Raw genomic sequence first — 18,934 nt, forward strand, 5'->3', positions numbered from 1 at the left:
ATAAAGCAAAGAGGCAGCTGCAGAGATTTTAGCTAGAAGCTGCATCTCCAGACCTACCTGTGGCATGAGTGGGAGCCAGCCCTGGTGGTAGCAGTGTGATGGGACCACGTGCAGTGTGTTGGGGCAATGTATGATTCCCATCCAGCCTTGTAGCAGAGTCTGCCAGCAGCTGCCTGGGAAGCCTTGGGCTGCAGGGAGTAAAACTGACTTTGACTTTGCCTTGTATTTATCCCCAGCAACTACTGCTCAGATTTTCTATGTCTTGCAAGCTTCGGAGAAGGTGATGAGCAGATGGTGCACTCCACCAGGACAGAGAGCCCCGCATCCTCTGGGTGTCCGTCTGTCCATCCTGCACAGCCCTGAGATGCTATTGCAGGGGAGGAGCAGACCAGGTGTCCCAGACAAGGTTTGCAAACCAGGACGTGACTGCACCCAGCCTGCACCCGGCACGTGCAGCTGTTCGATGTCTACGGTGTGGGATTAAAATAGCCAGCGTGCTCCTCGTGTCCCACAGCTCTCTGCTTTGCAAAGCTGGAGCCTGCAGCAGCCCTCTCCCACAGTCCCACCAAGGGACACCCCTGGGCCAAGGGCACTGCATGGTGAAGGCATGCACTTGTATGGGGCCTGCAGAGCTCTGGGCTGTGCCCTTGGGGACTGGCTGCATGGACTTATTTCAGTTTTTGGAGACAGGAGTTAGCAGAGTTTCATGGGAACGCTTTATACTTTCGCTGTGCGTTTGGTCCAATATTTTCTAATAGTTCTAAATCAGTTACTCATTTAACCCGGGCTGAATAAAGAGACTTTGAGAGGCTGAAATTTTGGCCTTGGAGCAATAAAGTCTTTCTAAATACTGCAGAAGCTGAAATATTTATTTTTGGCTTTGTTCGCTGTCTAAAGTGATGAAAGGATTCTTTCAGGCAGCTGCTCTCTGTGTCTTGTAAAAGTTGGCTGCTCCACAAAGAGGGAGAAAAAGATGCTCCCCTGACCTTCTGACACTCTTTGTGAGCCTCATGCTTCATATAGAGCCTCTTCTGCTGACCTCCCTGGAGCCAGAGACCACTTGGATGTCACCATCTTGGGCTGTCACCTTCCAACACACGTTGCTGCCCAGCCAGGGAGAAGTTCATTTTGTCATTAAGGCATAGGGGAGCCTGGATCTGCTCCTGTCACAGGCTTCTTGTGTGAGGCCAGATGATAGACTGCTCGGGTAAGATATTGTCTCTGTAAGATTGTTAATGGTTTTGTTCTCCTGATTTCAGCTTTGGAGGCAGTCTGAGGAACACAAGCTCCATAGATGTTATGTATGGAATTAAGGCAGAAGAATAATAGGAGCTGGCAGAAGGGTGCGTGGGCTCACGTTCTGTGCCTATGCAGTGCTGGATCTTGGTGACAGTGGAAGGAGGGAGCAGAGCAGTGCTGACCCCATTGCAGGTGAGTTTATGGGATGCTGAGCACCATGCAGGTACTCTGAGGACGAACACCCATTGCAGACTACAGGTGTTTGGGCTTTGATTAAAGACAGTAAAGTCATGGCTGCTGCCTCACCAGGCAGGGCGGCAATGCAATAAATCCAGATAAAATCAGCAGAGCATTAAACAAGCCATGAGTGATTTACAATAAATTGTGTAAAGAACATCATAGGAGTTTCATAGCACGAGGAAATTACAGCTGGAGCAGGGTGAGGCACTGCTTAGTTCTAGTTTCCTCTTGCATTTAGTTGCATTCAGCTAGAGTCCTGCATGGGCACTGCTTGTGCTACCTGCATGCATCCCAGACCCTGAGTGCTTTGCTGCTTGATACCTGAACCCACACAGCACTACAGTGTTTTGCCTCTTTGGTTATACTTCCTTACCTTGTGTTTGCTGCCCAACAGTTGTCTTTGAGGGCTGGAAGAGAAATGTCAAACCACTTAGTGTGTGTAAAAGGCATCTGCTTGCTTCCCCTCTGTGGATGCGTAACGGTCCCAAATTAAATTATTGCTCATGCAAAGCATCTTCTAATATATTCAGCCCATACATATTCTGTATATATCCCTGTGTACGTTAAACCCCCTAATATATTCATCTCCTTGACATCATCAGCTTGGGTAATTCGTTTAAACTATTAGCAGCTATTTAAAAGACTTTTTCCCCATAAGATTTGGTTCTTAGTGCAAGAAAGGTCATTTTGTCCACTAAATTAGTGAGTCTGTACCATCAGCAGTTTGCCTCAGTGATTTCAAGTATTCTGTCACGCCATAAATGCATTTACCAACAATAAAATCAATTAGAATAATTTTACCTCTGATGGGGCCTGACCTACAGTGAAGTCATTTAAATGAACAAATTCATTTTAATTCATTTTAAATCTACTCAGGTACTTCTTTAGTTAAATTGTGCTTTATTTCCCTTTAATTTTCTGTTGTCTTCTGCGTGGAAGAATAAATTGTCTGCAAGAAATCAGATTCTTGCAGCCTTTAAGGTTTTAGATCTGCACCAAAAGTGTTTTTGATACTGGCAACAGGCTGAAAAGTCATTATTTTTGTCTTGTCTTGCCCATCTAATAAACAAGTGGGAATGTAGCAGGCATCTGTAAAAGCAAAGCTCCTCTCATTCTCACTGCATAAGGCTACAGAGTCATCAATGACGTTAAGGAACATGAAATTTCAGCTCTGTGGAAGGAAACGCTCTTGCTGCAGCAAGCAAAGTTATCCAAAATGCAGATGGGAAGAGTAGCATAGGTACTGATGAATGCTGGATGGCGTTCAAATTGACCACAGGTCCAAGAGGAGAGTTGCCAGTAGGTATGTAAAGGCAGAGCATTGGGACAGCAAGCCTCAAGCCAGCCTAAATTTGTTTTTTCTTTGCAGGGACAACACTCTGTATCTCTGGGGCTTTTGGTGTCGGCTCCCTCTCACCAAGCATGTGTGCATGTATGTGTGTAAGCACTGTGTTGTGGAGACGAAGGCATAAGCGAAGGGCAAACACGGAGACCAACTTCTTCTCCCATTTCAGGTTTGCCTTCCAATAATTTTCACTGAATCAGAGAATGGTTTAGGTTGGAAAGGACCTCTAAAGGCCATCTGGTCCCCCTCCATGCACTGAGCAGGGACACCCACAGCTCCATCAGTGCTCAGAGCCCCATCCAGCCTGACCGTGGGTGTCTGCAGGGATGGGGCACTGCCACATCTGGGCACTCTGTGCCACTCCTCCCTGCCATCAGTGTATTATCATGCCCTTATTTTGGGAACATTTTCCAAGAAAGCACTGCCTGTCACTGCCAACCTGGTAGCTCCTCTTCTGCCCTGCTGGGGCTGTTGGATTTGAATCAACTTCACGTGGAAATTATTTTTAACAAATATTTCTTATGGAAATATTCTATTTACAACATGTGCTAAAAGCATAAAACGTGAGAAGGCAGATTTGGGCACTGTATTTTTATTTTTTTTTTTTCCTCAAGGACTCGGAGAATATTTTGCACAGTTATTTTAAACAGCTTTTATATTTAGCAAGACTAAGCATGATACGAGAACTAAATAAATCAGAGCAGCAAACACAACAGAAGAAAGAGAGAAGCCACAAAGCAGGTTTTGAGCCTGTTCAAAACATGTGGATTTGGAATACGTTTGCATTTGGAAATGTTGCATCTCGGTAGCAGTGCAGGTGGGTGAAGGGTTTGAAGCTTTGTGCTGCTCTAACATGGCACTGAAAGCTGACAGGGATGGAAAATGGTGTTTTTCTGGAGGATAATTGGAATTGAGGTGGAATGGAAGCATCACAGTGTGCTGGTCCTGGTCAGGGCTTAGGTGGGATTTGAAGCCTTTGTACTCCTTGCGTGATCCTGGTGGCTTTCTCCAATCTGGCAACTGAGAGCCTGTGGCTGCAAAATGCAAAACCCAAGATGTTTTGGCAAGATGCCCTCCAGGGCTGTTATGGGGATAGCAGCACCTTGCAACTCACTTTTCAACAGAAGGCCAGGGAGGTGAGGTGTGGACATCAGAGCACAGGGCAGGATGGAGGCTGAGCACAGCAGAACCTGATGGAAAAGGAAGGGGAAGGGCTGAGATGGGAGTGCAATGGGAGAAGGAGCCCTGGAGTAGGTGAAGTGTTTTCTGGTGCTGAGGAAATGACAAATTACTGGTGAGTTTGAAAATCATAAAAGTAAAAATGTAACTCTGGCCTGGGACCTATTTATCTATCTATTTTAAAAAGCATTTTAACATCCATGTATTTTTAATTAAAAATACATTTTAGCACCAGCACAGCCAAACTACCACAGTGCCAATCTCCTTTTTTGGAAATTTTTCCTTAGCATTCTGAATTTATTACAAATTCATTGTTTCTAATACAATTTTTCCCCTTCTCTCGTCAATTTATTATCTGTTTTTCATTTCCCTTCTCTTTTGTTAATCTTTCTAAATAACTTTAAAGTGGTCCTCCATCTATTTAGCTAAATGAATTCACTCCACAGATACTCATTATTTTGAGAATGATTTATGCAAGCACTATTAGCTAGATTGTTCCTTGTTTGAAGGTTTTTCTGCAATCAGAAGAACTCAGATTTGAGTCAGCTAGAATGAGATCCAGTGGAAAAAAAAAATTATTACATAAAGTATTCAGCACCTCCATCAGACTTCACATGTGGGAGGTCAGCTCACAAGGCATAAAAACACAAAGCAGCTTTCTGCTGTGGGTCTGACCCACTGATCTCATGTTAGCCTGGGAAATGCTATAGCATCATACCCCAAAATTAAATCAGATTGTTGGGGTTTTTGGTTTTTGTTTTCCAGCTGATCCTTGCAACTCTATGGGAAGAGGTTCTGTGTCGCAGTCACAGTGGGGTGCAGACGTGTCATACAGAGGAGCAAGAGCCAGGATAGCCCTCATTCCTTAGGGTCACTGGGGGGTTTACAGCCCTTGGGAGGCTGTAGGAAAAGTGGGAGGGGGAACAGCCCGTAAAATTGGCTTTATGAAAAATGCTTGAGAAGACTTGGGGAGCTTTCTGCAAAGTCCTATCTTGTCTGTACCAGCAAATAGCTGCTTTGCACTAAATAAATGAAATGATGAAGAAGACAAAGGGACTGAGGTTAGATGCCCTCAATCCACGTGTAGGCTGTGACAGAGCACATCTGCTATTTAATTTACAGCAGCATTGTGGTTGCTGTAGCTGTGGGAGCTGTCTTGGCCCGTGTGGCTGCTGCCTGTGTGATTTTGGGGCAGCTGTGCCCATCTCCAGCCTTCCCACCTCCTGTGTGCTCTGGAGTACAGCCAGGTGCGTGCCAGTGGGGGACGATCTATGAGGGCCAGTTAAGAGCATTACACATCCCATTAGGGCAGCTGTGAAATTGCAAGCCAAGTGCCCATTCAGGGTATATACATCCTCAGATCAGTATTGATCTTGAGATTTCTGCTGGCTTATTAATGACAGCAGTGCTGTGGCCAGATCCTTCTAGCTGGTGTAGACCTGCAGCAGCTCTCCTGCTGCCAGCGCAGCCATCTGGAGTAAATGGAGCAGGATCTGCCCTGCTCCTTCCAACTGCCACACGTAGGTTAAGTAGGAAGCATGGGAGGGAGGGAGTGTTTTTCCAGCAAAACGTTGTCTCTCTTCAGCAATGACCACCATTGGAGCTAATTCATCTTTTGGAGGATGAGCCAAAATCCTCACTGAGGATTGGTTTGGGCCTATTTTTTTGCCAAGCTTCATCAGAATCCTCTGTTCTTGCAATAAAAGTCCCTCTCAGCTGCCATCGTTGTATGGAGTTTATTAATAAGGCTCTTGGCTTTAAATACTCTCCATCAAACAACAGGTTAAGACCTTGAAATTGCCATGCTCAGTATATGATGCCTGGCCATGGGAAGGCTGTCTGCAGCCCAGGCTCCCCACAGCCCCAGCCCAGACAAGGACAGTTGCAGGGGAATGGCTTTGAGGGTGGATTTGTTGGCCAGGGGAGCAGCATCCTGCTCTCTGACATGGGGCTGGAGGGAAGCAGTGCCTGGTTTATGGCCTGGGCAGCAGAAGCTTGGCCTCTTCCCACTACAGTAGAACTCCTTTTGTTCCTTCAAAGGTCATTTTCCTGAGCAAGGTAATTTACGAGTGGAATTCAAGTTGCTCAAGGAGAGCCACACCAACTCGCAGACAAATCTTCCCTTCCTACAGTAAATTATGATTTGCCCTAATTATCCAGCATGGAAACTCCAAGCGCAATCTCTCCTTCGCACCATCGCTTTGCAGGCCCGTGTCCTGCTTGTCAGAGGCATTGTTTGTTCAATAATAAAATGGCCACATACTGTTAATCACAACCTGCAAACATGTAATAAAACAACCACCGAACGCGCGTGTGTAAAACCATCTCCTCACTGGCCCCATTAGGCTCTGTGCTTTCTGCTCGGAGAGCGGCATGACCTCCCTTTTCAATCAATTCCCAGTTATTAACCATGAAGAATAGCGTTGGGAACTGCATTTGCAAATTGAATGTGGTGGTGTAGACTGAGCTCACTCTTCAAAAGATGCCAGTCGAAGGGAATGCATCAAGCTAACGTTCTTAATCTCCCTTTCCCCTCTTTCCACCTGCGCTACAGACGGATATAATTTACCAAATTTGAAATAACTTAGAAGAATCAAACTTCCTAAGCAGAGTTTTGAGGGGACAGTGCCTGTAACGGACTTTCTATTATCTGTTTATTCTGATCCCTCCAAGCTAAGCCCTTGAGAAGATTAGCTACTCAGCTAAAAATCACTGCAGTTTAAGAGCTGATCTTTATTTATTAAAACGCTCCGACCTCTAACTTGGGCTTATCCATTTATTTATTCAGACTAATGAATTAATGCCCCCGTGGCATTCAGGGGGGGGCTGCGGGACCCCCATGGGAGTGGGGTTGGGTGCAAACCCACAACGCCGCGCTCAGAGAAAAGCACAAACGGGGGGCTGCATCCGCCCCTTTGGGGTGCGCGTTCACGGGGAGCCCGGCGGAGGCGGAACAAACCCTGTCCCCTCCAAAAAAAAAAAACCAACCAAAAAAAGCTTTGTAAGGCCTTTAGGGGAGGGGTCCGCCTCCCCTTACTCGTGAGCGTGGCAGCCCGAGAGGATGGGGGGGAATCTTCCCTTCGCCACGCATCGCCCGGAGCCTGAACAAAGGTACGGGAAACGCAGCGCAGCCGTCCGGGGGAAAACATGCAGCCGACCCCCCGGGGCTGCCCCGGCTCCTCCCGGCCGCCCGCCCCCGCCCTGCCCCGCCGGGCTCCCAGCCCCCTCCGCCTCCGCTTCTCTCTCCTCCCCTCTTCTCTCCCTCCTCCCCCGGTAAATCCGAAGTTTCCTGTTAAGCACGGGCGAAGCTTTGCAAAGCGGTTGCGGAGCCGCCCGCTCGCTCCTTGGGATTACCGTCGGGAGAGACTCCGCTCGGCTCCGATCGGCTCGGGAAGGGCCCCCGCCCCCGCCACCTCTCCTCCTCCTCCCCAGCCTTCCTCCATCCCCGAGGGCGGACGCTGCACGCCGAGCCCCGGTCTCCCCCCCGCCTCCGTTGGATTTACGTTGTCGTTGGGGAGCTGTGTATGGAGGGGGGGGTCGTCCGCCTTCCTTTGCCCCGATTGCAGCCTGGTCCCATGTGAACCGCACGGCACGGCTATGCTCCTGGGGACACCGAGCTCCGCCGAACTAAGGTAGGACCCCACCCCCTTCCCAGCAATATTCCATCCCTGAAAATCTAAAGGATGGGTGGGAGCACCCCAGAGGAGGGTGATGGAGGGGTGGGGGCACGGACATCCAGCTTCCCTTCTCGAGGGTGGGAGCGGCCGCGCCCGGAGGCGGCTCCTCGCCCCACACCGCCCGGCTTTGTTGCGGCCGAAGCGGCGGGGCCAGGTGGGAGCCGCGCCCGGCGCTGCGAGGGAGCTGCAGCCCCTCACCCCTTGCCCTTGCCCCGCAGGTCCTGGCTGCTACCATGAGTGATGGCGAGAGCCGAGAGCCGCGCCCGGCCGGCGGCGAGGTGCGGGTGCCCATCACCGTGCCGCCCCGCCGCCCCGCCGAGCAGCCCCTGGACGATGCCGGCTCCGTTCCCAGCGGTTCTCCCAGCCGCGACCCGCCGCCCGACCTGGCCTCCGAGGAGGAGGAGCAGGTGCCTTACCCGGCTCTGGCACCCACCGCTTTCTTCTGCCTCAAGCAAACCACCCGCCCGCGCAGCTGGTGCCTCAGGCTGGTCTGTAACCCATATCCTTTCCCCGAGGGACACCGCACCCCGCACCATCCCCATCCCACTCCCGGAGCCCCTTCCCGTGCCCGGAGCACTTCACCAGGGTTCTGCATCCTAGTGCCCAGGGATGCTTGGAGCCCTGGGGTCCCTGCGGTTCCCTCTCTGCACTGCCCTGGTTCCCATTCCCAGGAGGAGGATATGGGTCTGCACCCCCTCACTGCAAGAGCGGGACATGTCGGTGTGCATCACCCCCTGTGTGTAACCCCCTGCCCTGGGGAGGAACACGGTGAGGTCTCAGCTGTGGTATGGGGCAGTGGGATGAGGTGCTCTGGTGTCACAGGGATGGGGACAGCACCGAGTTGCCCCCTGCAGAACGAGGAGAAATCCTTCAACTTCGCTTCTCTCCCAGTCCGGGTGGGAGGGAGAGAAGTTTATAGGCGACCTCGTATTTATTTGAGACGCGGTGGGGAATTTCAGACAGGCGCTGACCCTTTTGCTGTTTATATAAGAGCTTGGAGTGCATGTGTGCTTTCTCGTGGCAGAAAAATGGAGCGGGTCGGAGTTTGGGGAGGGCACACACATTGCTCCTAAAAACTCCCCTTTGCTTTTGTTCTTTTGCAACTTGCAGGCAGGGAAGGAGGAGGGAATGCAAAGCTCTGCATCTTCCCCCGTCTCCTGTGTCCTTTATCCAGTTTATTAACGTTAAATAAGAAAGAGCAGTCTGTTCTTTTCAGTTGTGACATACGGGAAAATTGAATTTTACCCGAAATGCTTGTGTGAAAGCTGAGAGTTGTCAGTCTGTCTCAGTGATCTTCAGAAGTGAGCTTTTAGCTGTGCTCCGCACGTCAGCTCAGCAGCATTGACATTGTGCAGATAATTAATGCTTTTTACCTCTACCCTGGTACCTGCCTGCAGCTCGCTGCCTGCATCCTGCCGCCGCTATTAAAAGCATTATTTATTAATACTGTTAGTATTGATCTCCTTTCAGTTAACCAGAGAAACCCGTGCGCATCTGAGATCACCGCTTTCCACCGCCCGGTGAGCGGTGTCATTAGGAGGAATTGCACAACCCTCCTCAGGACGTTGCCTTAATCCGTAAGGAAGAGAAATCTTGGAGGGAAAAGCCCATGGGTTGTTTTTTTTTTTTATGGCCTTGAGCTTCCCCTTGTTTCAGCTGGGTTCACGTAAAGTTGCACAGAGAGATTTCTGCTTTATGGTTTTGCAAGAAGGGCCACGTGTGTATTGAAGGGAGAAGGAAACGAGCAGGAGCTGTGCACAGCAATGCTTCGGCCCTATAGCCATTAAACGTGGAGGATGGTTCTGTAAGTACAAAAAGTGAAGTATCCATTCCATATCCTCATATCTGAGGCAGAGCTGTTCCCACAAAGTAGATTATCTCCTTTCAAAACTTTGGGGGCTAAAGGAGGGTGAGGCCTCTCCCCGGGCTCTGGCAGCAGCTTGCTCTGGAGCATTGCTCTGGGCTCAGCAGTCTTAATGCACAGGTGCTGCCAAATTAACCCACAGCTGATAGGAAGCAAAGTGGTGTCACCTCCCAGCCAACAGCATTCTAGGGAAATGGGTTCAGGTGCACTTGTGTGGGTGAGGTTGTGCTCTTATTGTTGGGCAGAACTTTGTGTCACAGCATCTTGCCAAAGAATTCACAGGAGAGCAAATTCCTTTGTAAAACTTAACTCGTGTGACATCATATTGGATGGAAATTGTGACGGTTGGTTCACAGTGAGGCAGAAATCTAATAAAAGCTCATAAGCCCCTTCTTCAGCATTACTGCTGTCGGAACTGGCATTTTTTGGCTGGAACAGAACAACGCTCGTGACAGGGGTCAAGCTCCTGGCTGGGATTTTTCCCCACCTCTGTCTCCTCCTGCCCACCACTAGTCCCATGTGTTGCAGTGAGAAAGTGTCAGCCCTTACATTTCTTGGTGAGAGTGCTCGCAGTGCTGCTGGGTGTGCTTTTGGAAGCTGTGCGGAGGAGCACAGAGGTGTGCATCGCATTGGGAACTGGGGCTGAGTGCATGGTGGTGTTGGGCTTCTCAGGGATGGATGCCACTGCTGAGGGCTGGGAAACTTGGAGAGATTGGAGGAGGGCTGAGGTCCCCCCATAAGGACTGAGATCCCTGCCAGTGATGTCCCAGGGGAAGAAATAACTCGAAGCAGAGGTTGGAAGCACCAGCGGGTTTCTGGCCAGCCGTGCAGTTGTGGTGACTCTTCCTGCCTATGTAAAAGCACAGATCCATAAAGCGTGATAATGATCTTTAGGTTTGCATTAAAATCTCCCTCTGTTGCAGACAGAAGGGTGTAAATGTGGGGTTCTTAGAATCTTGTGTCTGAGGTGCGTGCTTCTCTGGGAAGCACTGAACCTTTCTGTAATGCGGGTTTCCTCCTTCAGTGCTGGTTTTTGTTGTCCTTTGGTCTCTTTGTGATTGGGAATGCTGGGGAAGTTTTCCCTCTGAGCCTCTAATGCCCCTGTCCCCCCTCTCCCCGGCTCATGGGGTATTTCACAGTGTGGGGTTCATTGTTTCTATGATATTCTTGCTCCGAAACTTGCACGCCGCTATGCAGAAAGCCTTTATTTACCCCTGTGCTACTGAGTTGTCTGTCTGCCCAGCATGCCTCAAATCCTGTGGGTGCTCCATCCTGCACGATTGGGGTTCTGTTTCCATGTAGGCAGCTCTGTGGCATCTTCCTGGGGTTGACACCGCAGAGCTGGGTGCAGGAGCATCCTAAAAGGAGACGCCGTTGCAGCTCAAGAAGTGCTGCTGAGTGCATCTCCTGGCTTAGGGCAAGCCCCTGTCAATCCCACATCACTTGAACTGCAAAAGCAGCCCAGCCGCTCGGAATATTTGTTGTCAGCAGAGATAGCGCAGACCTGTGCCCCGGAGCAGGTGGAATCCCACACGGCTCAGCCAGAAGCATGGTTCCCTCTGCAGCTTAAGCAGGAGGGGGCTGCTGCCAGGCTTAGGAGCAGCTAAAAAAAGCCCCTGCCTGGTTCTTGGGGGGACAGGTGGGGCTGGGATCAGCTTACGGGACCGGGAGCGTGCTGGGCTGGAGGCATGCAGCCACCCCAGGGCTGTGCATCGGGTGCTGGAGCAGCAGGCAGGAGGTGTGTGGCTGTGGGGTTGGTGACGGTGCTTCATTTGGAAGTGGAAAAATCTCCCCCCACAAAAAAAAAAAACAAAAACGCACATGTTTATGTATTAATAAAAACACCAAATTTTGCCAAGAAATGAAAGCGAAAGATGTGCGTGGAGCTGATTTTCACATACGGGAGCAATAAGCAGAGAGTTGTGACCATTAAAGTTTAATCACAGGAGCGGAACGCCGGGGCTCCGTGGTGCTGAGCGGCTGATTGTTGTCAAACTGTGTTTGTGTGTTGTCTTGTGCAGGCAATGGGCTTTCATAAGCGATGACTGCAGCTCAGGAATCTCCTTCCTAGCTCAGGCTTATCTCCAAACCCTGCTCCAAGCAGGAATCCATGTGTGTGTATATATATATATATGTTGGGTTGGAGCAAATACACAGCTTGGGTGTAGCTCCTGTGACACAGGCAATGGTCAAAGCTGAGTTCTTTGCTGTCTGGTGTTGTATTGTGTTACCTTCTGTTATTACCGACATTATTTGCTCTTTTTTAAAAGATATATAATTGGAAGCAAACTTACTTATTTCTCCAGTCCTGGATCTCCTACGTGGGTTTATTTATGGAGGGCTGTGGGTGGGACGTTGTGTACTTTGTGTGCACGTTGTGAGGCGCAGAGCAGGATTTGGGCGTTGAGACCCTGCGAGGTCCTTTCCTGGTTATTCCCAAGCTGTCAGCCCACAGCAGCCCCAAGTTATGTATGTATGTATGCAGCTCATTTTCCCCCCCCCCCCCCCCCCCCCGAACATAATGTTTTGCTGTTGCTTACATTTGGACCATGAAGTGCCGAGTCGCGCTGTGCCCATCACTGGGTGTCCCTGCTCCCCATGGGTGCTGGGTGCAGCAGCGCTGTGCTGGGAGGGCAGGGTGCAGCCAGCTCTGTGCATGCACTAGGGCCAGAGCAGCAGCAAGGAATGCTGCTTGGTGCCCCCTGGCACCTTCCTACGTGCGTGGCTGGGAAATAGGCTGCAATCCGTGCTGGGACCTGCTTTCCATCACAGCCCCAAGTGGCAGCACGGCTTCGATAAGGCTGGAGGAACTTTGCTGCTTTGTTCGTGATTCATAAAAACATTCCGTGATTCATAATAGGTTGAGTTCTGTGTGCCTTCGTTGGAATAAAACCTCCTGTGATTTATGGTCTCGAGTGGTTACAGAGCGTGGTGGTGCCAGCGGGGTTGCTGTGGGACTTGGCTCTGCTCTCCTATTTGGTAGAGCCTCTGCTTGCATCAAACCTGATTTTTTTCCTAGTTTTTATTATATTTTCTGAAGCGCAGCTCTTTGCAGTGCTTGCTGGTCGCCCTGACATCGCTTTGGGGCAAACCCAACATTCCCAACAACATCCTGTGTGTTATTCCAAACCAGCCCTCAGTGCAGGTGTCTATAAATACACTTGGATGCTGAAAAAAAATGTACTTTGTGCAAAATGATGTATGTGATCTGTGTCCAACGCTCCACGCTGCAGCTCCGTGCTATGGACAGGGCCGAGCTGTTTGTTGGGTGCTGCTATGGATCCAGCTCTGAGCTGGGGCTTGCAGTTGGTTCATTCCTTATTGCATGAGCAACATGTGCTGGCTCTGTTCTGCTGCAGTGTTGCAATTTGTGGCTCGGGGCTCTGTGCTGGAGCACACGGAGGTGTGGATGCAAGCGGCTCCCGTTGCTTTGGCAAACTTTATTTGCTTGCGTTCTGCTCCGTAACCAGCGTGTATCAGATGTGAGGAGCTTTATCAGAAAGCCTTTGCTGCTAATCTGGCTTTATTCAGACCATACCCTGACAAGTGCAGCGGGAGGCTTTGAACTAATCATCGTTTGTCATCTCGGAGTATAAATATTGCTGTTAAAATATTGAAGCGTGCCGTGGAAAAACCTGTTCCCAAACAGCCATTCTTCTGGTATCATCCGGAGCTGCTGAGCACTCACAGAGTGCAGGGAGAGGTGCAGGTGCAGCACCCAGCAGCATCTCCTGCTGAATGGCAAGCAATTAGGCACGGCGAGGGAGAGAACTTGTGCAAATTGTGACTTGTCTAAAAATATGCTGTACCTCCACATGTGTTTTTAGTTCCGCTTATTTTGGCTCTCTGTGTTGGCTCAATACAGCTAATCAAGAGTTTAATCCCGAGCTTCCTGTTTAATGTCAACAGAAACTGGCTCGGTTGGCACCCGAGGTCCGTGCTTCCCTCACCCTGCACTCCTCAGCTTTTGCTTTTCTCTGTGAAATGCCCTTTGTTCCCATCTCCCAGCCAAGCTCAGGTTCGTGGTTCAGCAGTGGGAGTTCCCATCCCTTGCAAAGTGACTGACAGCCACAGAGCTTCTAGTGCTGGAGCACAACGTTGGGATGGCTGTGATTTCAGGCAGGCACGTGGGGATGCTTGGTTCCTGCTTTCAGGATGGCTTTTGTAACAAGGGAGGTTGGAAAGCTAATTACAGAAATGCTTGCAAAGCAGATGGGGGGTTTTCCTTGTTGTCTTGCAGTGAAGGTTGGCGTGTGGAACACCTGTGTGTGCTCGGGAGTGTGAAGAAGGGAAAGCAGATGGGGCTGGTGCTGGTGCCCAGGAATGGGAATGTGAAATTGTGGCTGGTGGAGTGAAGCTGAAGCAGAACCAGGAGAAAAGAAAAAAAAAACCAAAAAACGCATCTGGGCAAAGTAGATCAGGAATATAAATAATGGAAATAAAATCAGATTTTTGACTTTAAAAACGTAACGTTCTGTAAGCTGTGGTACAGCCATGCTGCTGCCATTCCTCACTCCTCACGCTAACATCAGCAGAGCCACATCCACCAGCCTTGAGTTGGACAGTGGGAGTAATTTCTTCTCCAAAAGGACAGTTGTGCACTGGCACTGCTGCCCAGGGGGTGGTGGGGTCACCATCCCTGGAGGTGTTAAGAACTATGAGATGTGGCACTGAGGAATGTGATCAGTGATCATGGTGGGGTGGGTTGGCGCTGGGCATCTCAAAGGGCTTTTCCAACTTCAGTGGTTCTATAATTCATCTCTGTCCCTATTCCATTTGTGCTTTAGTTACAGGCTACGCATGCAGTGACTCAGAGTAGAAATTTGTCCCAATATTGTCCCAAGCCAGGTGTGTCTGAGCAGGTTTGATTCCAGATGCACTTAGAAAACAACTGCTCACCCATTTCCTCCTCATTTCTTAACCTCCTTAGTGCTCCTACAAGAGCTGGGTGGTTCAGAAGTTAACTGTGCATCTGCACACAGCTTACTATACCCACCATTCACTGCAGGCAATCATTACAATTCTTTCAGTGTGTTTGTGTGTGCTTTCCCTTTGCTATTAATTTTTTAAAATTTATTCCATGTTGGATATTTCCTACTGAGAGAGATGCTGACTTGTTGCAGTAGATATTAATAAACATTTCTTGTGAACTGTAGCTGTTTCGCAGGGACTACTTTTTATTTTCAGGCTGTAATTTATAATGCTTCAGAGAAATTCATTTGCTGCTTTTTGAGGCACTTAGAAGCTGCATCCCAGACTGCGCTTTGTGAGGTTCTTTGGTTGCCTTCAGAGTTCTCACTTCTCAGATTTGGTGGGAACCAATGAATGCAATTTCAGTTTGCAGTTTCTTTACAAGTTGGCCTGATGCATTGAGAACACATGTCTTTTTCCCAGCATGTTTCCACGCCAGATCCACCATTCACTGAAACAGGAGGCGCTGCGTTTGCCCTATCTCTGGTGACATGCAAGGCCATGGATGGGCCCTGGGCAGCCTGGTCTGTTGGGAGGCAGCCAACCTATGGCAGAGGGGTTGAAACTGGGTGATCTTTGAGGTCCACTCCGTCATAAACCATGCTATCCAGTTGAACTCTGCTGATTAATGGCAGCAGAAGTCCAGAGCTCAGAGTCAGTGCTATTTCCTCATGTTGAGGAAGAGTTTTAGGCAGTTTGGGGCTTCTCTGCCTCTAGATCTTTTCCAAATTACCATCTAGCTGTCTCTGAGATGTTCTACTGTATTTTGTGTGTTTTCTTAAATAGAAAAGTAGGTTTAAGTTTATAATTCAGTTACGCTCTGAGCAGCACCTTCCTAGAGCCACTCAGGTTGCAGCTAGCTCCTGTTTACCTTTTCCTTGGCTTCTGTCACCTACATTTTTAGTTTGGGGCCAGCAGCGTCCACCCACCTTACTGGGAAAGAAAAGATGAGATTTATCCGATGGGCTGTGCCTAAATGACATCTTTGGAGTAATTCCATTAGAGCAACCAGGATCGCATTAGTTTACAGTGAATGAACTCTGAATCATGTTTCTGTGTTGGTTGGTTGTTTTAAATTGCTTTTACAGACAGGGAGCACTGTGAGTGCCCACGGACAGAGCTGCGATTAGTTTTCCCTGGATTATGCACAGAGCTGATGATCTTGTGCCCATGTAAATGAGGAAGAGACGCAATACAGCCCCAGCCCCACGTCTGCATGCCACAAACACTTGGTGGGCTGCATTCTTACCCCATGTTCCTCCCTGAATTCGACCCTCCTGGGCCCCCAAATCATACCGCAGCAACCTCTGCCGTTAGCGTTAAAGCTCATGCAAGAAATATGTTACCTCTATTTGCACAGATGTTTTAAGAGAACTTGAGCTCAGATTTTGCCCTTAATTCTTAAGGTAGCATCTGGCGTTCATGTCCAATCCGTTAATCCTACTGGTGAAGCAGCGCTGTGATTTTAAATGAGATATACCTTTAAGTGAATGTTTAGCTTTTGGGATGGTGGGAAAGTTATGATGCGATCTCCTGTGATAGTTAATCCTAAGATTTCAGAAAGCCTAAAATCACTGGGATGTGAGCTGGATTTTTGAACCAGCGGTCGGGAGCCACTGGGCTGCATAGAGGGGGAACTGGGAGAGAACTGGGGCTGCGGTCCACTCAGAGCTGGGTGGGAGTCACAGCTCTGATGGTATGCAGCTGTAAGAGACCTTTTCCTCTTTATTCCCCGTAATAAAAATCTGTACTGAGCCCTGTACCAGGCGGGCTAGTTTTGGCAATGGATTAAATGCATGGATTTGGGATCTAATGATGCCGGTTTCAATTGACAGATGGAAATGGTGCACTTTCACAATGCTACCAGTATTTTGCTGTTACTGCTCAGCAGCCGGGCCTCTGGAAGCCATCCGGAGAAATAAGAGAACTCTGTGTGCCCATCTCTGTGTCACGGTTCCTTCAGGCAGTGAGTTCAGGGTGGGCACTGCTCTGCGCCTGCTGCTCCCATCCTTGTCCTGCAATGCAGGAGAAGGACTTGCCAGATTTTCTAAGATTCCACAAACCTTGTTGCAGAAAGTCATCCAGAAAGGATGGGACATCTGTTGTGTTCCAGAAGGCTGGAGAGTGCCACGAGCTGTGGGTGTTACGAGCAGGGATGCCTTGGGACTGGTTGTCCCCTGGGGCCATTGGCATACCCAACTCTTCAGTTCCCCCCCATTGCCCATGTTTCTTGTGATTTGCTGTTGTTCTGATGCAAGGGCTTAAGCCCTCTGAGATTTGTGTTGGAAAAGCAGCAATTTGCACAGAGCTGCTGTCTCAGAGGAGCTGCAGCCCAGGTTTCTTCTTGACGTGGCTTAGGAGAGGAAGCAGCAGCAAGTTGCTGCTGTCCCTTGTTGGCGATGGCAGATGTGGGGAAGGATGAAGAGCTCACCAGGAGACAAAGCAAACTGCAGCATTTGGTACTGCGCATGGGAATTCTTTGGGCTTAGTTTTCAGGCACAGGTGATGGAAAAGCAGAGGGACAGACAAAAGCAATGTGTGTGTGCATGTGTGATACATATCTGTATGATACATACAGAATACTTATCTGTGTGTACCTGTGCTTTTGTTCCTAGTGGAGTAGACCTTGCGTTATTTATTTATTTGTTGCAAAGGAATGGAAGCCTTTCTTGTGCAGCTTGATAGCAATCAAGCTTATTCCTTGGTTTCTCCATGAGGGTGTATTCAGGTGGATTTGGAGGTGTTAACAGAAATCTGAACTGAACTGACTGAAATAATGAATCTGCGAGAGCTTTGTCATTGACTTTGGTTCCCTACCATAGAAGAAGCTCAGAGAAGGTTCAGCAGGAGACAATGGGTTGGCTTTGGAAAAGAAAACAAGACTTGATTCTTTTTCTTTGGCCCCATGTTCTGGATAGGTAATTCCAATGCCAGCAAGGCGGATGGATCCAGGAGCAGGATTTAGCCCTAAACACACTGTGTATCCCCAGCCTCTTATTACCAAGCCCTTTTGTAAGTGTGTTTGTGCGTAGCCTGTAATGGTATAATGTACACTGTAATTTTGTTGTTAAATCTGAGCCACTTTGGCATGGTGGGGACTAGACAGCTTATAGCGATCGGAACATTAGGGCTTATTGAATTTCATAGCCTGGGGGACTGAACCGCACAGAGCAGCTCTTGTAGGGGGAAAAAAAAAAATAATACCCCATCTATTTCTCCTGAATTTCTTTTCTGGATTGATTTTTTTTTTTTGGTTTTTTTTTTTTCCTCATTTTACAGACTCGGACTTCTGGGCACAGAGGGTTGGGAGAGATGCCAGTGGTGGGAAACAAACCCTGGGATGGTGGTGTCCTATGAAGTAGCCTCTCAGGGAAGGAGGTTTGGATCCATTCCCAAAGGCGCTGGGAAACGCCGCGTCTGCTGGGATTTCCTTCACCTCCCTTCCCAGTAGAGGCTTTGGTTTCATCTCTCTCAATACTGGAAATGAAAAAGAAGCCAGAAGGGCTTTCTGGTTCTGATGTGGTTGCAGCATTTTCCTTTTATCATTGATCTCAAATGTTGTTTCTGCAATTCCAGGCCTACACCTGTGCTGTAACCACTTCTGCCATGCTCTCACAGTCTGCTTAGACTGGGAGAAACTTGGTCATTGAGGGCTACGGTTACAGAAAAGGACAGGTTTTCATTACTGGGAACTTAGCTAGATGCTTGTCTTGCATACTATGGATTAGCTCCATTTTTCTGATCCTGTCTGAGTGTTTCTCGCATGTATGAGATGGCTCCATCCCCAACCCACAGCTCCACACACCCATTAAGATGAGCTGAAATCTTACTGTATTGCTGGAGCAGGGCTTGCCTGGAAAAAATCAATGCTCGGCCATAGCCAAGGGAGGGTCGTCTTAAGGCTGTATTTAGTCTGTTTTTACATTAAAAAAAAAATTAAACACATCTCTTATTGAAATTTCCCAGGCCCTGCTGAGTCATGGCTGTTTTCTTGGTGCTCTGTTGAGTTTTTGACAGGCACCTACCAGGCTCTCCTGTATATGTTTGTCAGGGGGTGGAGCTCACCAAGCTGCTTCTCATGTGCACAGGCAATCAATTATGGAGCCCATTTGCTGCTCTGTTATTAATATTTACAGAGCAGCACTTGCATTATAAGAGCAGATCATGTGCTTGGAAAGCTTCAGGGAAGAAAGGTCATCATTTTGTAGAAAGGAAGAAAGGAACCAAAGCCAAGAAGCAAGAAGGTGACATGTAAGGGGCCAGCAGCTGAGGTGTGAGACACAGGTTGATAGTCAAGGTTGAGGCTGGGGCTGTAATTCCTCCTGTGAAGCATCACCAAAATAGTTTATATCCCTGTGAGCAGAACAGAACTTCTAAGAGATGGGTTCTAGAGGTGAGTACCAATTTATGAAGCTGTGC

General features: G+C 48.9%; 1 protein-coding gene across 4 annotated transcripts in view; it reads left to right on the forward strand.

Annotated features, from left to right (window-relative positions):
* The first annotated feature begins 7,261 nt into the window (after nt 1-7,261).
* CACNA1H (calcium voltage-gated channel subunit alpha1 H) overlaps nt 7,262-18,934 on the forward strand; it is a 200,957-nt gene continuing 189,284 nt past the window's right edge. For 3 of the 4 annotated variants that reach the window (XM_048961277.1, XM_048961278.1, XM_048961279.1), the window contains exons 1-2: nt 7,263-7,635; nt 7,899-8,178. In XM_048961277.1, coding sequence (XP_048817234.1) covers nt 7,914-8,178 — 265 coding nt within the window. In that variant the 5' untranslated portion in view covers nt 7,263-7,635; nt 7,899-7,913. Of the gene's footprint in view, nt 7,636-7,898; nt 8,179-18,934 lie in introns of all 4 variants that reach the window. The other variant, XM_048961289.1, reaches the window with a different exon arrangement.

This window comes from Lagopus muta, chromosome 15 (assembly GCF_023343835.1).
Source record: "Lagopus muta isolate bLagMut1 chromosome 15, bLagMut1 primary, whole genome shotgun sequence".
Classification (NCBI taxonomy): domain Eukaryota; kingdom Metazoa; phylum Chordata; class Aves; order Galliformes; family Phasianidae; genus Lagopus; species Lagopus muta.